This window comes from Prionailurus viverrinus, chromosome B2 (assembly GCF_022837055.1).
Source record: "Prionailurus viverrinus isolate Anna chromosome B2, UM_Priviv_1.0, whole genome shotgun sequence".
NCBI classification, from domain to species: Eukaryota; Metazoa; Chordata; class Mammalia; order Carnivora; family Felidae; genus Prionailurus; species Prionailurus viverrinus.
The window spans coordinates 144,833,359-144,853,268 of NC_062565.1; the positions used below are offsets into that span (position 1 = coordinate 144,833,359).

Genomic DNA, 19,910 nt, shown 5'->3' on the forward strand with positions numbered 1-19,910 from the left:
CTTGCGGAACGCGAACGAGGCGCTTGGACTCCGTAGACCGCCCAGCTGCCTTTTTGAAAAAGTTGGACCATCTCCGAGATGTCGCCGAACTCGAATCCCGCCTGGAGCCGGCTCGGCGGCGGGTCGCGCGGGGCGGCCCCCGAGCGCCGAGGGCTTGGAAGGCCCGAGGGCGTCTCCCGGGGCACAGGCGCGGGACCCGGAGCGAGCGGCGTCCGTCCCCGCCCCACCACTCGTCCCCCACCTCCGACGCCGCCCTCGGGGGCCTCCGAGGGGCCGCGACCGAGACCGGAGGGTGACCCTGCAACTTCCTTCTGGAGCGCGACCCCGGGGCCGACCGCAGAGCAGGCTGCCGGCGGGGACCGAGCGGAGCACGGCGCCAGGCCGGAGGCGGCCGCGGCTGCCACTTGCGGTCCCGGTCCGGGCCCCCGGCGCGTCCCCGGGGAGCGCGGCCCGGGCGGGCGGGCGGGCGGGAGGCGGGGGCGGCGGGCGCGGCGCCCGGGGGCGTGAGGCGGGGAGCGCGGGGCGGGGTGAGGCGGCGGCCGGCGGCGGGGCGCGCGCTCACTCGGAGGCCGGGCGGCGGGCGGCAGGACGCGCCCGCGGGGTCGCGCACCATGTCCTCGTTCGACGAGGCGCTGCAGCGGGCCGGCGAGTTCGGGCGCTTCCAGCGGCGCGTGTTCCTGCTGCTGTGCCTGACGGGCGTCACCTTCGCCTTCCTCTTCGTCGGCGTGGTCTTCCTGGGCAGCCGGCCCGAGCGCTACTGGTGCCGCGGGCCGAGCGCCGCCGCGCTGGCCGAGCGCTGCGGCTGGAGCCCGGAGGAGGAGTGGAACCGCACGGCGCCCCCCGAGCGCGGCGGCGACGCCGGCTGCCGGCGCTACCTCCTGGAGGCGGCCAACGGCAGCGCGGCGGCGGCGGGCGCGCTCAGCTGCGCCGACCCGCTCGCCGCCTTCCCCAACCGCTCGGCGCCGCTCGTGCCCTGCCGGGGCGGCTGGCGGTACGTCCAGGCCCACTCCACCATCGTCAGCGAGGTACGGGCGTCGGGGCTCGCTCGGGGTGGGGGTGGGGGAGAAACCCCCGGCGGGACGGGACGCCGCGGGGAAGGGCCGCGGGGGCGCCGGCACCTGTTGGTTGCCTCGGCGGGGGGGGGAACCGACCGGGTTCATCCCGCGCTCGGAAGCGCTGCGTCCCGAGTGCCCGGGGAAATGCCTCTCGTGTGTGTCCCTCTGCGGGGGGAGTGGACGGGGGGTGGGGTGGGGGGAATGCTTGGGTTTCGGGAGGGAACGCAAGCCGGGACGGATGCTGAGTTGGGAGACGCTCCGCACGCCCCTCCTGGGGAATCCGAGCGGCCAGCGCGCGTCGCGTCGTCGCCCCCCGAGGGGTTTGCGCCGCGGGGGGCGATGTTGGGTCGGCTCGCGGCGGGGAAGCGCAGCCCCGCGGGGCGGGCGGCTCGCTGGGGGCAGGGCCCGAGTGCTTTGTGGTCTTCGGGGGGTCAGGGAAGGGCGAGACGGTGCCTGGTTGCCCGAACGATTACGTGAAGCGCGAGGGCACGAAGGTCAAGGCTCTCCCGGGTCGCGATTTTGGTAAAACCGCTTTGGGGGCAAAGAGCAACATCGGAGCGAAGTTGGGAGAGCTGAGGTTTTGAATTGAGAGTTTGGGGGCGCCTGGGGAAGGGCTCGGTTGGTTAAGGGTCTGACTTCAGCTGGAGTCGTGATCTCCCAGTCCGCGGGTTCCAGTCCGGCATCAGGGTCTGTGCTGCAGCTTGGAGCCTGGAGCCCGGAGCCTGCTTCGGACTGTGTCTCCCTCCCTCTCTGTCGTTTACCCCACTCATGCTCTGTCTCTCAAAAATGAATAAACGTTAAAAAAAAAGAGTTTTAATTCTTTCTTTCTTTCTTTTTTCCCCCTGCTAATAAATTACAGGAGGGCAGCAGAAGAGGCTTCAAGCCTTACGAAGCAGACCCCCTCCCACCTTCCTGGGAGTGGCTGCTTGGGCCAGGTGGGGGCAGTCCCCCCATTTCCCTAGGTGTGTTTGGGCATGCAGTGCATTGGGGGTTGTGTGGCCCCTCAGCCCTGGCTGCACGGCCGTTCCTACCCCGGGCTGGGAAGGCAGTTTGGCCGTCTTTATCTGCGGGGGGCTGCCTCTATGGGGGCTGGGTGGCAGGAACTAGCAGTTTCATTGAACTTCGTCTGCAATCCTAGGTCAATTTAATGTCTGAAAGAAACGATTGAATGTGCTCAGGCAAATTAGGAAAGAAAAACTTTTGTCTTTATTGTCATAAACATTTTAAAGCACCTGCATGAATAATGGAGAAAACACTAGATTCAGCTCTAGCAGTGTGTCACTGTTGATGGTATTCTTTGGTCTGGTGTCACTGGTGTTGGGGTGATTGATCTTTGAGTTCATGCATATTCTTTTTTTACAGTTTATTTCTTTTTTTAAATTTTTAACATTTATTTATTTTTGAGACAAAGAGACAGCGTGTGAGCAGGGGAGGGGCAGAGAGAGAGGGAGACACAGGCTCTGAAGCAGGCTCCAGGTTCTGAGCTGTCAGCCCAGAGCCCGATGCGGGGCTGGAACTCACGAACCGTGAGACTGACCTGAGCTGAAGTCGGACGCTTAACCAACTGAGCCACTCAGGGGCCCCAAAAATCTATTTCTCTATTTTGAGAGAAAGAGAGTGAGCAAGTGAGCGGGGGAGGGGCAGAGAAAGAGGGAGGGAGAGAGACTCCCAAGCAGGCTCTGCACTGGGAGCCATATGTGGGGCTTGAACTCCCGAGCCTTGAGCCGAAATCAAGAGTCCCACGCTTATCCGACTGAGCCACCCAGGTGCCCCCAGTTCACACATATTCTGTAGAGTGCCAAGTGTGTGTGGTCCCGTACTATGTGCTGTAGAACTCCTGGCAGCCCAGCCAGGCAGTGTGTGTGCGTGTGTTTGGGGTGATTTAATTTCTACCTAACCTGTGGGTGATGCTGATGACTGCTGTATAAACTATGGTGGCCTTGTGGTTAAGGATCTCATAGCTGAAATGGGCAGGGGGTGGACTTCAGTAGGACGGGGCATTGTCACTAGTACTTGCTTAGAGCCTTCACCTGGCTGCTCAGTGCCTACTTCCCAGGCAAATCGGAAGATACCATTTGGAGAGAGGACACCTGATTTGTGAAGACATATAAGCCTCAAATGAAGAATCAGATGAGCCTCTAAAGCTAAAGGCACACGCACTCAAGCGGGGTTTCTGTGAGCAGACGTGATCCCTAGGCATCGGAGAGAGGAGACGTAAAAATCTGTGAGTTGGTGCCCCAATGCTTTAGAAACATTTTGGGGTTCTGGAGTTGTTTCAAGCGATCTGGGCTTATTTCAAGGAGGGACAGGTAGTTTTATGAAGGTCAGTGGCTCCCCAAAGGTAGCGCGTGGCAGGTGGAAGGGCAGGAGACCCGGAGTGGCACTGTCTGCAGCGAGCTGGGTGGCTCGAGTGGATCGCTTAACCTCCCTGGGCTTAGCTTTCTCATCTGTAAAATTGGAGGTTGGATGATGTCCTACAGATGCCGTCCATCAGCGGTATCGCTGGATTGCTGCTCCGTGCGCTTAGAACAATGATAAAAATCTTCAAGGAAAAGTTGAATGGTAGTCAGCAGGCACTCCTTAAGGCCACCGACAAGTCTTTGAAGCATGTTGGAGAGTTTTGTTTTGTTTTCTTTTTAAGTCCCAGACTGTTTGCTTCTTCTGGCTTGTTTGCTTTTAATGTATTGATTCTTTTTTTTTTTTTTTTTTTTTTCAAGGTTTATTTTATTTTTGGGACAGAGAGAGACAGAGCATGAACGGGGGAGGGGCAGAGAGAGGGGGAGACACAGAATCGGAAACAGGCTCCAGGCTCTGAGCCATCAGCCCAGAGCCTGACGTGGGGCTCGAACTCGCGGACCACGAGATCGTGACCTGGCTGAAGTCGGACGCTTAACCGACTGCGCCACCCAGGCGCCCCTAATGTATTGATTCTTAAGAGGAACCCCCACCTCCCCCCCTTCCATTTAGGAAGGTCCGCCATTCAGAGTGACTCATTCGCTTTCAGAGTTCTGCCTGGCTGATATTTTGCTGCCTTGGGTTTTGAATAGGATCTGTTTAGCTTTTGTGCTTTCATATTCTGTCAGCATTCAAGGAACTATCCTTCTGTGTTTGGTTAACATGGTGTATCCAATGTGTTTTTGTAGGCTCAGAGTCTAACGTATTAATCGTGCAAAGAGGGTGAACTGCAAGAGTTTAGAAGGGAGAAGGGCAGACCAGACTCCCGGATGTCTCTATCTGGCTATTCTATTTCATCTTTGCACCCCTGTGAGGAGACATCGCTGTCCCGGCTTTGTTGAAGAGGTACCTGAGGTGGAAGGACCTGCCAGAGTCCCAGACCTTTTAAGTAGCCCAGTTGGGTTCAGATCTAAGGGTCGTGAATGTAAATCGTCCTCCTGTCCTCCATACGGCGTTTGAAGTCTTCGGGAAAGTCCAGGCAATTTGGACTTGGTTCTTGGAAAGGCTTCCCCTTTCTCCTCATCCCCGCCAACCACTCACACTTTAGAAGCTGCAGGAAATCCCGGGGGCCTCTTCGTGTTGACTTCATTCCTCGGGCCAACCTGCCATTGTATTTCATTGCCCGGTGGCAGGAACGGGGTCAGCCATACAGCCAGACCGGCGGATGAGAATGGCTGTCTCCTCTTGATGTGGACATTGCAGAATGGACATTGGCACCTCACCCACTGTCTTTCCATCTTTTGAAGCAGAACGGCTCCGGGGAGTGAAGTCAGAAGCCAAGGCCAAGTGCAGGGCCATTTAAATCCAGCTCCCTCAGTTACTTCTCTTGCTCAAGGCGAGGCAGTAGATTTTCCACCTGCATGTAGCTTTCTCAGCGCAGACTTTCTAAGTCTGAACCTTGGCCTTGTCTGCTTGTCAGACACTGGCCAGAATTAAGCATGATATAATGCAGAGAAGTCCGAGCCCCCTCCCCCCACCCCAATATTTCAATTCATTGCCTAGGGAGTGAGTCTTTGAAATGGATGTTAGGACTTTTAAATGCTTGCTTGTATACCATAAATGGGAGAAAGAAAGGAAGGAAGGAAGGAAGGAAGGAAGAAAGAAAAAAAGAAGTTCCCTCTAGGGTCTCACTAGGAACTGGGCTTCAGAGCACCTTTTAAAAATAGTCTGAATCATGCTTATTTTTCCTTTCCAGATCTTTTTTTTCCCACAATAAAAGTAAAGTCCGTTTGAGGGAAGTAGCCGGAGAGAGTGATGGCTGCTTTGATCTGTGGGGCTTCACATGTCTCTGCTTTGCCTCTTGAATGTCTGTCCCACGACATAAGGTCAACCCACAGACATCAGTGCCGCCAGCATCCTGGCCTCTCTGTTGTCAAGCATGGAATTGCGCTGCTGTGGAAACTGGAGAGAATCTGTCCAGGCCCACGTTTTGGTCTGTGCTCAGTCTCTGATTTGCTCTGGGTATTTGAGAAAGATCTTGCTTCTGTACTGTTTTTATTTCTAATATGATTTGGACCTCCTTTTTTTTTTTTTTTTTTGGCTATATCAACCTCACCAGGAGGACATCTGTTTTATTACTACTTTGAAGACCCAAATATGTGGCTGTTCATTTTCATTTCATTAATTTCTCCTCTTTATTATTTGTTCTTGTTTCTTGGATTTACTTTTGGTATGCTTCTTCCGATTTACGTTCGATCCATAGCTCAGTTATTTTCAGACTTTCTTCTTTTCTACTATAAATATTTAAAGTTATGGGGCGCCTGGGTGGCGCAGTTGGTTAAGCGTCCGACTTCAGCCAGGTCACGATCTCGCGGTCCGGGAGTTCGAGCCCCGCGTCGGGCTCTGGGCTGATGGCTCAGAGCCTGGAGCCTGTTTCCGATTCTGTGTCTCCCTCTCTCTCTGCCCCTCCCCCGTTCATGCTCTGTCTCTCTCTGTCCCAAAAATAAGTAAATGTTGAAAAAAAAAATTTTTAAAGTTATAGATTTCCTTCTATGTACTTTTTTGACTGTATCCGACAAGTTTTGAAAAGCTAATTTTAATATTTCATTCTCAGTATTTGTAATTTCCCTTATTGTTTTCTCTTTGGCCCATGATTTATTTAGAGGCTTGTTTTAAACTTTCAACTGTGTGCTGATGCTTTTATCTTTTAATTGTTGACTTTTAATTGTTGTTTAATTGTTTAACTTTGGAATGGTCGGAGAACAAGGTCTGTGTGACACGGCCTCTTTAGACTTTATCGAAACTTGCTTTTTGGCCTTTAAGAGGTCGATTTTCATAAATGTTCCCTGCGTGCTCCACAAGAATGTACAGTCTTGGGACACGTGGGTGGCTCAGTAGGTTGAGCGTCAGACTTCAGCTCAGGTCATGATCTTGCAGTTTGTGGGTTCGAGTCCCATGTCTGCGCTGACAGCATGGCTCCTGGAGCCTGCTTCAGATTCTGTGTCTCCCTCTCTCTCGGCCCCTGCCCCCCTCCCTTGTGCTCTGTCTCTCTCTCTCAAAAATGAATATAAAAAAAAAACAACAACGATGTACAGTCTTTAGCTGTTGGGTGCAGGGTTTATAGATGCCCCATATTTGAAGCTTGTCACTTACGCTGTTAAACTTTCCATTTGCTTGGTCTGTCAAAATTAACTCACAGGTATTGAAATTTGTCATTATGTTTGTGGGTTTGTCAGTTCCTCCCTATTTTTCCAGCAGACTTAAAAAGTCACATACATGCTGCAGTTTTATTAGATGTCTGTGTCTACAAATTTAGAATTTGCTTTTAACCTACATACTGAATTGAACCTTTTATAGGTGTAGGGACCCTAGCTAAAATCCATGCTGTATATTGTTTTAAGGTCTCTTTTGTTTGAGACTGATGTAGCTACTCCAGTTTTCTCTCAGTTAATATTTGCCTGCTGTATTTTATGTTATCTCTGACTTTCAAGCTTCCCATGTTCTGATATTTATGTGTATCTTTTACAAAATGCATATAACTTTATTTAGTTTTTAACTGCTATGCTTAGTCTCTTTATGTTCATTGTATTAATTGGTATATTTGAGCTTGTTATACTACACTGTTTTCTTCGTCTTGTTCTTTCTATGCTTTTTTCCTTCCTTTAAAAGATGATTTTTCAATTTGTTTTTCTTACTCTATTTTGTGCCTTCGTTTGTTTGGAATTTAGATTTTTTATTTCAATTCTTTCAGTGGTTACCCTTGACATTTTACTATGTTTCCTTCACAGAGCCTAAATTTAATACTGCAGACTTCTCCTCAACAAGTTAGGAATCCATTTATTTATTTATTTATTTTTATTTTTATTTTTGAGAGAGACAGAGAGAGAGAGAGAGAGAGCACACAAGCAGGGGAGGGGAGAGGGAGAGAGAGAATCTGCTATCAGCACAGAGCCCAATCCCATGACCCTGGGATCCATGACCTGAGCTGAAATCAAGAGTCAGACACTCAACCAACTGAGCCACCCGGGTGCCCTGAGAAGATTTTATTTTATTTTATTTTAATTTTTTTTTTAACGTTTATTTATTTTTGGGACAGAGAGAGACAGAGCATGAACGGGGGAGGGGCAGAGAGAGAGGGAGACACAGAATCGGAAACAGGCTCCAGGCTCTGAGCCATCAGCCCAGAGCCCGACGTGGGGCTCGAACTCACGGACCGCGAGATCGTGACCTGGCTGAAGTCGGACGCTTAACCAACTGCGCCACCCAGGTGCCCCAAGATTTTATTTTTAAGTAATCTCTGCACCCCACATGGGGCTCAAACCCACATCCCTGAGATCAAGAGTCACATGCTCCACTGACCAAGCCAGCCATTGTTCACCATTATTCTTGAAAGATGGTTTTGGTAGGAAAATAGTTCTGTGTTGCCAATTATTTTTCCTCAGTGCTCTGAAGTTGTTACTTCTGTCTTAAGGCTTTCATTTTGCTTTGGAGAAATCTGTTGACCATCTAACCATCCTTTTTCTCTCAGGTTGTATCTAAGTGGGTACTTCTTTTGTTTACCCAGATTGGTGTACGTTGCCTCTGAAAGGCATCTGGCATATAATAGGCACTCAGTAAATATTCATTAAATGAACCAATTGTTGTATTTCCTTCAACTGTGAATTTTGGTTCTTTTTAATAAGTCCTGGGTAACTCTCAGCCATTATCTCTTCAGTGTTACCTTTTCCATGCTCTGTTTTTTCCTTTTGGGATTCTAATTAGACATAAGTTGGACCTTCTTTTGCTGCCCTTCCTGAATCTTAACATTATCTCATATTTTCCATTTCCATACCTACATGTATGGCCTAGATATTGTTTCAGACCTACCTTCCAGAACACTGCCTTTCTATTCAGAGATTTGGAATCAAAGGACTGAGGTGGGGTTTGGGAATCTTCATTTTTCCCATGGAGGTGGTCCATGGAGACATGCTGAGTGTTTCTTTATGAGGAGCATGCCGAGAATATCATGAGAGGAACAGCCTTATGTGTGGTTGAAGCAAGTGCCATTCCTCCAGACACTCTGAGACCTTGGGACAAAAGCATCATCCCTTTCCCTGGCACGAGTCCCAGATTTTATCTGGTGAAAAGCCGCTGTTGTTCTGCAGAAGCTTGGGGCTCTCCAGAGATGGGCAACTGACAGCAAAATCCCATAACTGACTGGGCTGGGGTGCCCACAGCTGGACCACACTCCCTGCGAATTTTGGCAAACCTGAATAGAGCTCTGGGGAGAGGCAGGGGCACAACCGAATGGGATATCCAACAGATATGGCATTGATATTTACACTTTCTGATGTATCTTTGGGATTTGCTAGATCTGGGCCGAAATGCCAGCTCCTCTGTATTTCAACTTTGAGGGCAAGTCACAGAATCTGCCTCAGCCTTGGTGTCCTCAGCTCTAGAATGGGCGTAATAACACCTACCATGATCATGGGTAGGTGTTATTACCTACCAGTAGGAGGAGGAGGGAGAGAGAGAATTAGTGGTGTGCCAGATTTGACCCTGCAGCTATAGTTTGCTGAATCCTGGTCTAGCATAATACATCACTAATAAACTTGGCTTTAAATATAAAGAAAAAAATCTCTCAGACATTAATTTGCCCTTAGGGCAGACAATACCCTGTACTTTCCTCCTGGACACACACGAGATTGTATTTCCCAGCTTCCTTTGCAGCTAGTAGGTCATGGGACAGAGTTCTGGTCAGTGAAGATGGGAGAAGTGATATGTGACTCTGCCAGGCCTGGAGCCCGAATAACCTTTCTCCGGGTAATCCCCGTCTCTTCCTTGCTTCCCTCACCTTCCAGCAGAGAATGCTGATGCCCTAAAACATGGTGGAGTCCTTAGATGGAAGGAGATCCATCCTTGAAAGCCTGTGGGGAGGAAGTCTACATGGGAGTGTGAAATTAATGAGAAATAAACTTTCTTGTATTAAACCACTGATATTGGAGGGGCTGTTTGTTGCATCTCTTAATGTGAGCCTACCCTGACTAACACACCATTTGAGCATATTTTCTGTAGGTTGCACATCCCTGATTAAATGGTAGGGAAGCTTGTTCCTTCAAGACAGTCCTCCCCTTGGTCTTTGCACAAGGCCACCCTGTCCCTGCCTGTGGGCATCTAGAGCCCTACAGGCCCCTGGCCTCTCTAGCACCCAGTGCTCCAGCCGCCCAGCTGCCCTCTCCAGGGTCTAGAACGTGCTGTTTCCTTTTCTCAAAATACCTTTCTTCTTTTTCCATAAGGCTGTTCCATTTTTTATGCAGCTTGGAGTTACCTATTCCAGAAGTACCTTCCATAATTTCCACCTGCCCTCCACTCCCCACCCACACACACACCTGCCACTACCCTGGGGGGTATCTGGATTCCTTCCTCTGCCTCAACACCCTCATTGTATGCTAACTGTGCTCATCATTGCCTCCTTTGTCAGACTACAGGTTTCTTGAGGGCTGAGAACGTGTTCAGTAAATATATGTGATGAAATTACATGGTGTGTAATTTTTTTTTAAATTTATTTGTTTAAATTCAAGTTAGTTAACCTACAGTGTAGTTTTGGTTTCAGGAGTAGAATCCAGTGATTCATCACATACATTCAACACCCAGTGCTCATCACAAGTGCCCTCCTTAATACCCATCCCCCATTTAGCCCATCCCCCCCACCTCAATTTGTTCTCTGTATCTAAGAGCCTCTTATGGTTTGCCTCCCTCTCTGTTATTATCTTCTTTTTCCTTCCCTTCACTTCTGTTCATCTGTTTTGTTTCTTAAATTCCACATGTGAGTGAAATCATATGACATTTGTCTTTCTCTGCCTGACTTATTTGCTTAGCGTGATATACTCTAGTTCCATCCACGTTGTTGCAAATGGCAAGATTTCATTCTCTTTGATCACCAAGTAGTGTTCCATTTTATGTATGTGTATGTATGTATGTATGTGCGTGTGTGTGTACACACACACACACACGCACACACACACACACACACATCTTTATCCATTCATCCATCGATGGACATTTGGGCTCTTTCCATACTTTGGCTATTGTTGATAGTGTTGCTGTAAACGTTGGGGTGCACGTGCCCCTTCGAATCAGCACTTTCACATCCTTTGGATAAATACCTAGTAGTGCAAATGCTGGGTCACAGGGTAGTTCTATTTTTAATTTTTTGAGGGACCTCCATACTGTTTTCCAGAGCGCTGCACCAGTTTGCATTCCCACCAGCAGTCCAAGAGGGTTCCCCTTTCTCCATACCCTCGCCAACATCTCTTGTTGTCTGAGTTGTTCATTTTAGCCATTCTGACAGGTGTGAGGTGGTATCTCACTGTGGTAATTTTTGTGGCTAAATTAGTGAGTCAGTGAGAAAAGGGTTGAGTGGCAAATTTGACCCCTGTTACAATTTTGGTCAAGCCAACCCTGAAATTGACCTTCGTAGATTAACGTCAGCTCTTGTCCCCAAACAGGCTGCCCCTTGTTCTTTCTCTTTTACTTTAATTTTATGTTTTAATTTAGGGAAAATGGACATTTCAACAATTCCAATATGTTGAACGTGATGTATTTGGTATAATTTGAACGGCTGTGTTGTTGCACTTTCTTAGGCATTATTCAGTTTCTCTCCGCAGCGTCTTGTTTTCAGTGACAGTCTTACACAGATGTCAGTGGTTTTATTCCTGGGTACTTGTTGTCCTACTGATGGCACCGTACGGGCCTCCTCCTCACCCCATGAGGTCTGACGAGTCCTCAGGTGGCCACGGCCCTGCAGAAACTGCCCCCATCCCCACCCCGAGGCCGAGGGGTGACAGACCACACCCCTGTCCCCTGTCTGCACAAGGGTGCTGCCATCCTCAGAATCCTAATTTAGGGGATGTGACCTGAAACAGGAAAGGAACCAGGGAACAGAACTTCTGGCTCTTCGGGGCCATAATTGTTATGTGCTGACGTCCGCTGGGCAGAAAAGGCTATTTGTTCAGCTGTCCTGGCACACTTTTTGGCACATGTGCGTCTTCGACCTAGCCACGCTCCAGAAGCAGCTGCACACGGGCGCAGGGCCTGGCTCAGCGAGGGGCTTACGGGGGCCTGGCTCTCAACGGTTCAGAGACCCAGGGCTGAGCCCCCCAAAGCTGTGGAGAGGGCAGACACTGCCTACCTTTCAGAACCAAATAAAACCTTTCTAACACTCTTCCTCATCTTTCCCTTTCCTGAACCACAGCCAAGAAAGAAAGTTTATTTCTGTTCTATGAGGAAAGTTCTCTAAAGTTCCTGGTATCGCTTTTTAGAATGATAAATAATGGTTAATGCCATTGTGTCCGGGTGAGAGATCAGTGACGTGGCTTTTCAAGGATTGCTGGGTTCTAACTGTTCCATGCTTGTTTTTTTTTTAATTTTTTAATGTTTATTTATTTTTGAGAGAGACAGAGACAGTGCACGAGCAGGGGAGGGGCAGAGGGAGAGGGAGACACAGAATCCGAAGCAGGCTCCAGGCTCTAAACTGTCAGCACAGAGCCTGATGCGGGGCTCGAACTCACGAACCATGAGATCATGACCTGAACTGAAGTTGGACGCTTAACCGACTGAGCCCCCCCCCCCCCCCCCCGATGCCCCTAACCATTCCATGCTTGCAATAAAGCAAAGCAACTTTGGGGCTGGCTGTTGAGTAGTAATAGAGAAAAACAGCGAGGGATGCGGTTTAGGGCCTGATAAGAAGGTGAATAACGAATGTGATTTTAACAAATTCTTTAAAGTTAAGCTCTGCCGACAGTGTGGGCCCTGGGGCAGCACATCATTCAAAGTGTAAGATTGATTCAGTAATTTCACCTCAAAAGCTGTGTTCGGGAAAATTAAAAGTGAAAGTCAGGGAACGAGCATAGCGATTGTTGTTGAATAGTTTCTGAAAGCTTAGACCGTGGTCTCTGACGAATCAGAGAAGCAGACGGCATGGTAGGAGGAGAGCCTGGTCCAAGATGCAGAACCCCGTCACAGGTTTCTGTGAGCCACTGGGGGCAGCGGGCCACATCTGTGGACCTCTGTCAATCAATTGCCAGTGGATTTCCAAGGTTCCTCCGTGTCTGTCCTTCCACAACCAAATCCGTTATCAGGCTCCTGATGTATTTAATCCCTGACCCTGAGCTCAGCGTCGTCACATTCCAGTGTCTTGGAGTGAAGCTAACTTAAAGCCTACAGGTGTTAGTTTCTGGAAATCAGGATGGATTCCTCCCCAGGGCGCCTTTCTTTCGGGTGGGCTTGCTGTGTGCTGTGAGTGATGTCCACAGGAGCACAGGGGAATGGGGTCGATGGGTGTCCCTGCACCCTGCAGAAGGTGCCCGTCCTGCCTTCTTCAACATTGATTCTAGACCCCAGGGCCTCGTGGAGAATCTGAAAGGGACGTGCCACGGGCCACGCACACAACGAAAACTCCCAGGGGGAGGCAGGGGGGAGTGCAAGCCTAGACTTCAGAAACAAAGGTGATTATGATGCTGTCTGATCTGGTCTTGGGAGGCAGGTGACTCCTGCTTTGGGGCAGGAGCAGGGGAGATGACCAAGTGACAGGTGGGTCTCTGGCTTTCCATTTGAACGGCGGTGGCTGGGGCCGGGAGTTGAGACAGTAACATGGGAAAATGAACAAGAGCTTCACAAGCCTGTCCGTACTCACACCCTTTGGCCTCAGTGATCTGATCATTAACGTTCAGCCATGAAACTTAACATTGAATGTCTGTGCCAGAACACTGAAGTATTTTAAGCAATCCTGACAAGGTTGCGTCCGTTGAAGGGGCGTATAACGTTTCTTTTATGGGGTTTGTTAACTTACGCTGCACTGATTTGTAATAAAACCCAAAGGTGAGTGTGGGAGACCATGTTTTCTGGTTCCTTAGAATAGAGTTCAGAGACCCGCTTTGACAGGCTTCAAAACACCTGGGAAGTTAGACGCGCACTTCCTCACAGGTGCAGGTGATGGCAAAGCAGAGCTCACGGTGAGAGAGTTTCTTTTGTATCATCGGTCAGAATTGTTTAATTTCTCTTGACTTCGTAACGCAGAAATAGGCGTTTCACCTACAAGACCTACATTAGCATATCAGAATATGGGATGCAAGTTTCTTTGGTCTGGAACGAAAGTTGACTTCATTACTGCCGGTGTCACACGGGGGCGGCTTTGGAAAGTGGCGGTGTTCTGTGAAACGCCACCGGCACCGCGGTGCCCAGCACGAGAGACCCAAGTAAGGGCCGTGGTTAGGTGAAGCTAGACGAAGCCAGGGCCTTGGCGGGTCCCGCTGGCCACAGAAGAAGGAAGCGACACAGAAAAACCAGTCCTGACTCTAAGGCACCCGGGCCGGTGACAGTGTTGGGTCCCAGCGAAGTCCGACGGCTTTGAAAGTTTTTGCCGGTAGCGTTATCGGGTTTCTGGGGTCACCGCCCGTGTCCTCGTGAGCCAAGGAGGCTGAGGGGACTGCCCCCCCCCAGGGAAGACAGCGCTTCCCCAGGGCAGCCTGGACCCCCTCCCGGGCTCCTCTCCTACACGCTGTCCATCCTCCCTGCTCGACAGCGGCTCACGTCTCAGACGCCTTTTTCAGTTGTGGCTTAAGTCCCACGTACGCACAGGGTGGCTCTGATTTCAGGGGCTTCGGCCAACTGGAAGTGCCGTGCGGCCCAAGGCACAGGATGAAAGACAGCGTGTGTGTCTCCGTCCCCGGGGAAGGGACGCCACCAGCTGAGGCCTCGGAGACGTAAGCAGAAGGGAGAGGCGCCAGGGCCTCTGGTTCTGAAGACGGTGGCACATTTATACGGGGGAGGGGGAGGGGGGGGCAAGGGCATGGCGCTCACGGGCTGTACGTTCGATGCGGATGCTGTTCTAACCGCGACACTCGGGAGACACCTGTTCCCGTGCACTGTTCTCAAGCGCGTGGTTGGCAGCCGACGCGCATGGAAGCCACGGGGATAATTGAACGTATTAAATATCGAGGGCCGAGGCGAAAATTAGGGGGAAGCTCATTAAAACGAATGCGGCACCAACTTTTTAAAAAGTCAAAGAGGGAAAGGAATTTCGGGGTTTCTGTCATGGATGGGAGATTACTCCAGGATCCCGCCCCGCAGCAGTTCTCCGTGTCGCCGTGTCTGAGCAACTTGGGAATGGTGTGAGAGATTTCTCTGGGGGCCTCCTCTCCTCTGTCACCCCTGAGCCCCTGTAGGATTACGACGGCACCCCCTCCAGGGTGGACGACTTTAAATGAAAGCAGGTCAGGTGTGTTACCAAACCATATAGATGATTAGATAATGGCCATTTATGGTTGCAAAATGCTGTGAAGAAATGATCAGATTTCAGACCTGAACCGGTGCGGTGTGGCCTGTCTCTAAAGTTGAATTCGTGGCTAAGGATATAGGCTCATTGGTTGTGTGAAGATGGCAAGTTGCTCAGTTTGACATGTGTCTGGGCTTGGATTCTTTTTTTTTTTTTAATGTTTATTTATTTTTGAGAGAGAGAGAGCGAGTTGGGGAGGGGCAGAGAGAGAGAGGGAGACACAGAATCCAAAGCGGGCTCCGGGCTCCGAGCCGTCAGCACAGAGCCCGACACAGGGCTCGAACCCATAGACTGCGAGATCATGACCCGAGCTGAAGTCGGACGCTTAACGGATTGAGCCCCCCGAATACCCCCCAGGCTCAGATTCTTACAAATGGGAAAACTAGCCACTGAGAGGCCGGCACGGAGTGCTGGCCCTTGGGAAGTGCTGAGTGCCTGGCTCTGGTGGTAGTTGTTGATTATAGATATTCAGGAAGTCTACACAGAGAGGCAGCCTGGGTCTGGGAATTAGAGGAAATGGCAAACCCTGGGTCCGAGGAAAGCTTTTGTCTGGCAGACCACCAAGATTCCAGCAGTGAGGGACATGGCAGGGGTCCACCGTCTGGAGCTGGTGCAGCTGGGGCTTAGCAATAAAGACTGAGGAAAGATCCAGGATACGAGGTCAGAGCCACGAGCTTTGACAAAACTTCCCAAGGCTCCTTTCTCCAGCTGTGACCTCCCCCCGTCAGAGAGCTCCACTGATTCCCTTCGTCTCGCTCTTGTCACTAAAGGTGGCCTCCCAGGCCTGGGTGTGCCTGGTCTGGTCTGGGGGTGAGGAGCCCAAACTGGCTCAGGCCCCACGCTGTGTTCTGACCGCAGGCAGAGCAGAGCACCGCCAGGCTAGGGCCTTGGACTTCCCTGAAACTGGGGAAATCTCGGGGCGCTGCAGGCTGCGGGCGGAAAACCCGGCAGCAGGTAAAGATGTTTTTCTCAAGTTTCACGTAAAAGAGAGCTCTCCTGATTGAAGTTATGGCTGTTTTATACTCGCCGTGGTGGCACTGTGGGAGACAAGTGACGGTGTGAGTTGTCTGTTGGTTGGAACTGATGCGTTCTGTGTCCCCAGAGAGCAGGCTGCTGCCAGGAGAGCCCCTGGGGAGGGAAAGAGGACGGCCAGAGGCACACACTGAGGCCCTGCGACCCCCCCGAGTAGAATGTGCTTCTTCTCTGGCCAGTTGAGGTGGCAGCCTGGCGTCTGTCCACTTCCCTGGGCCCCCTGTGGCTCTGGGTGGGGGGTGGCTCACTGTCCGTGATCACTCGGAGCCACACACATGGCTCTGCCCGCTCCCTCCTGCGCTGGCTGCTCGTTGATGAAGGATTTTGGAAAGAAAAGGACTAAGGCATCACTATACCACGAAGCCCTCTCCGTTGCGTGTTTTCATGCACAACCCCCTGAAATCCTTCAGTAAATCAGGACGGCAAAGCTTCCCCAGAGGTGCTGTGTTGGGACGCACCGCTGTGGCTCATGCCAACTTTCTGGTCGGGTCAATAAGACACATTTGCCTCATGTTTGGGGGCCGTTTTCAAAGTCTAAATGATATCACAGTTTGCTTGTCCTGTCATGAGAAAGTGGCCTCAGAGAGAAAAGACCAAAAGGGTACCTCCCCAGCCCCCCTGCGGTCTGTGAAATGAGCACAGAGCAGTGATGGGGGGGCAGTAATCAGGAATATCGGGATTCAGGTTGAGTGAATTTGGCTAAATTGCTCTCTATATTAAGCAGTCCAGTCCCCTGACTTTGAATAGGCATGGACATTTAATCCATGAAAGTAGCTTAATCCCTGATAGGGACACAAAGCCGTGCTGTAATATACTACGTGTAACTATAACCTTACAGTTATTAATGCACATTACTGCTTGGAGACTTTTTTCCTTACTAAATTACCAGAAAACGTAGTAAACAGTCAACTCGTCTAATCCTCACGCACCCTGGGAGGCAGGTGCTCTTTTGTAGGGAAGGAAAGTAAGGTACAGAGAGATTAAGTAACTTGTCCCATGTCTGGATCACTAGGAAAGATTTTTTTTTTTTAATTTGAGAAAGAGAGAGAGAGAGCAAGGACGAGCGAGGGAGAGGGACAGACGGAGAAAGAGAGAGAATCCCAGGCAGGCCCCCTGCCCAGCATGGAGCCCGACGCCTATACACAGATTTGCACCTTAGAGACTAAATACGTCTCAAGTGTACAGATATCACCTGTGTCTTCGTCCCCTGTGACAGCTGGCCTGAGATGTCCCCGGAGCTGTCTACCCGCAGGGATCAGAGACCCTGGGATCATGACCAGACTCCAACTCAAGAGTCAGACACTCAACCCACTGAGCCACTCAGGTGCCAGGAAAAGATATTTTTTGATGTCTGAACCAATAAGAAGTTAATCGATGTCTCCAGAATCTAAACGGGGCTTCCGTGAATCAGTAAGACAAAGGTAACAGGCCTGGTGGGAGAAGTGACAAAGGATGGAGACAGCTTTCATGAAAGTAGACCCAAAAGGCCACTAAGCATAAGAAGCAATGCAGATCCATTCGTAATCAGAGAAATAAAAATGGAACCAAGATAGCGCTTCACACTCATTAGGCTGGTTAGAAACTACAAGCCCAGCAGTGCCAAGGGTTGGTAGGTGGCAGGATGCCTGCTGGAGGGCACGTGCAGCTGTTTTCCATCACAGTCTGGAACCGCGGATGCCCGTCAGCTGTCCCCGTACTGTGACCCAGCAATTCCACTCCTGTGCATTAAGTCCCAAAGGAAGCTCTCAAACCCATCCATCAGGAGGTAGGTATGTTCTCTGCAGCATTACCTGGGTGACAGAGAGTTGGAGGCAGTCTGGGAGAGAGGGAATGTCAGATGTGGTGCATACGCCCCATGCGGTTGTCAGAAATTGTGTGTTAGATGTTCATATGGCCTGATGGATGGTCCATAAAGCCTCGGGAAGAATAAAAAGTAAGAAGCAGAGTGAGGTATAGGATACAATACCATTTACATAACACTAAACATATGTGGACACAAAAGAATATAGATTCTATAAGAAGACGAGCAAAAAGAGACACCTTAACACATCAGTATAATTCCTTTGTGGGGACGGGATGGAAATAGGAATAGCGATAAAATAGAATCGATAAAAAAATAAGGTAGGGGTCTTGTATAACCAATGACTAGAATACATTATAATTCACCCAACCTTCTTCCATTGAGGTCAAAAGGGACAAGGGGGTAAAAAGAAAGAAATGGGTTTTTCTGCCAAAGACACTCAAGGGCCTTGTAAGATGTCTTAGAAATCACCCAGCCCCTGGTCTGTTAAAGGGATCAGCCTGTAACCTAGGAATATCGACAGGGTCTCACTAGGGTTCTTGCAAACTGTGTTCTTGCCAATCCTTGGCTTTGCAACGCCCGTCCCTTTCAGCAAAGTAATTTTACTTTTGTCAGTTTTATTTTGGTGTTAAGATTGTTCTGTTTTCTAAGAGGGGAGCTAGAGTTCTTCTAAAATAATATTTGAAAAAACACAGAATAAATATTCCCCAGGATCCCTTCCAGATCTAAAACTGTATATTTTTTTTAAATTTTTTTCAACGTTTATTTATTTTTGGGACAGAGAGAGACAGAGCATGAACGGGGGAGGGGCAGAGAGAGAGGGAGACACAGAATTGGAAACAGGCTCCAGGCTCTGAGCCATCAGCCCAGAGCCCGACGCGGGGCTCGAACCCATGGACCACGAGATCGTGACCTGGCTGAAGTCGGACGCTTAACTGACTGCGCCACCCAGGCGCCCCTAAAACTGTATATTTTAAACAAAACAACCATCTTGACTACCAGTGTTTTAAAACTTGGGAGCTTGAAATGTCAGGTCCACGTGTGAGTGTATATAAGAAATTTTCCTGGGAACGTGTTGGGAACTTGTCATTCCTAAATGCTCATTCAGCTTTTTTGTTAGCTTTCAGTACACCATGGAACATCATGTAAGTCTCTGTGTAGATTTGCACCTTAGAGACTGAATACATCTCAAGTGTATGGATACCACCTGTGTCTTTATCCCCTGTGACAGCTGGCCAGAGATGTCCCCGGAGCTGTCTACCTGCAGGGATCGGAGACAGCACTGCTGAAGGACAGAGACAGGTGATTTCAGGGGTCACTGGGGATGCTGTGCCCCAGATGCAGACCATTGCGGCACAAGTGGGTCTTTCCTGTACGTGTCACATGGAAGATGTCCCTCAGATTCCATCTCAGAAGTCTAATATAAAATGTATTAATTCAACCAAGTCCAGTAGTGCATTCCCAATATTGCTTTTTAATCCACAGTTTTTATTATGCTTTTCTGCGTTCTCGGATATAGAATTTCAGGCATTGCTTTTGTCTTTCAAGATCATATCATCTTCCTATTTGGGAAGCAGAGGTAGCAGATACTGTGCAGAATCTTCGGGGGCACTAGGTTCTTGAAGTCCTGCGACTGGGTAACTCCGCAGGTCTTCCAGAAACAGGATGCTGTAGTCTGTCATCACTGTCCTTTTCGATTTGCCCTCTTTCCTTGTCTTTTGGTTCTTCGGTGAGGTGCCGTCTTCACCTGGGTTCCCCAGACAGCAGAGCCTGAGACGAGGGTTTGTATATGTGCTATTTCGTGCCTTAGCACAGCCAGGAAACAGGGGTGGGGGCAGGGAGGGTGAAGAAGGGGAGAAGGAAGCAGGCGGCCTCACCATTACACCCTTCACGCCCCTGTGCACCCTGCCCCCGAGAATCAGGTGGAGGACGAGGGACAGAGAGCAGAGAGGGTGGAAAGGGGAAGAATTTATCCCCTGGCTCCCGCCTCCCTGAGGTCAAAGTTTCCCGCCCCAGGCATTAACTGGCTCATGCTTTCAGGTTATCCTGCAGAGGGCACGTGGGGCTCTGACGTAGTAGGAGGGGGAGGTGCAGGGCAAGGGCAGGAGGTCAGGAGCTGAGAAGAGGGGGGGCGAAGGGGGGGAGGGGGTGGGGTGGTAGGAGGGGTGGGGGAGGGGCGGCCTGCATATGGCGGTCAGAGCTCCCACAGGGCCAGGTCAGGAGGCAAGTGAGGAATAGTAGATGGGAGGACTTCAGAGACAGTCTGATACTGGGACCAGTAGATCACTAGCTCCTGCACAGACTGGATCTCACT

General features: G+C 50.4%; 1 protein-coding gene across 2 annotated transcripts in view; it reads left to right on the top strand.

Annotated features, from left to right (window-relative positions):
• Positions 1-552: 552 nt before the first annotated feature.
• Positions 553-19,910, top strand: part of SLC22A3 (solute carrier family 22 member 3) — a 93,190-nt gene continuing 73,832 nt past the window's right edge. The window contains exons 1-3 of one of the 2 annotated variants that reach the window (XM_047858490.1): positions 553-1,025; positions 18,717-18,741; positions 18,828-18,898. In XM_047858490.1, the coding sequence (XP_047714446.1) occupies positions 612-1,025; positions 18,717-18,741; positions 18,828-18,898 (510 nt within the window). In that variant the 5' untranslated portion in view covers positions 553-611. The remainder of the gene's footprint in view (positions 1,026-18,716; positions 18,742-18,827; positions 18,899-19,910) is intronic. The other variant, XM_047858491.1, reaches the window with a different exon arrangement.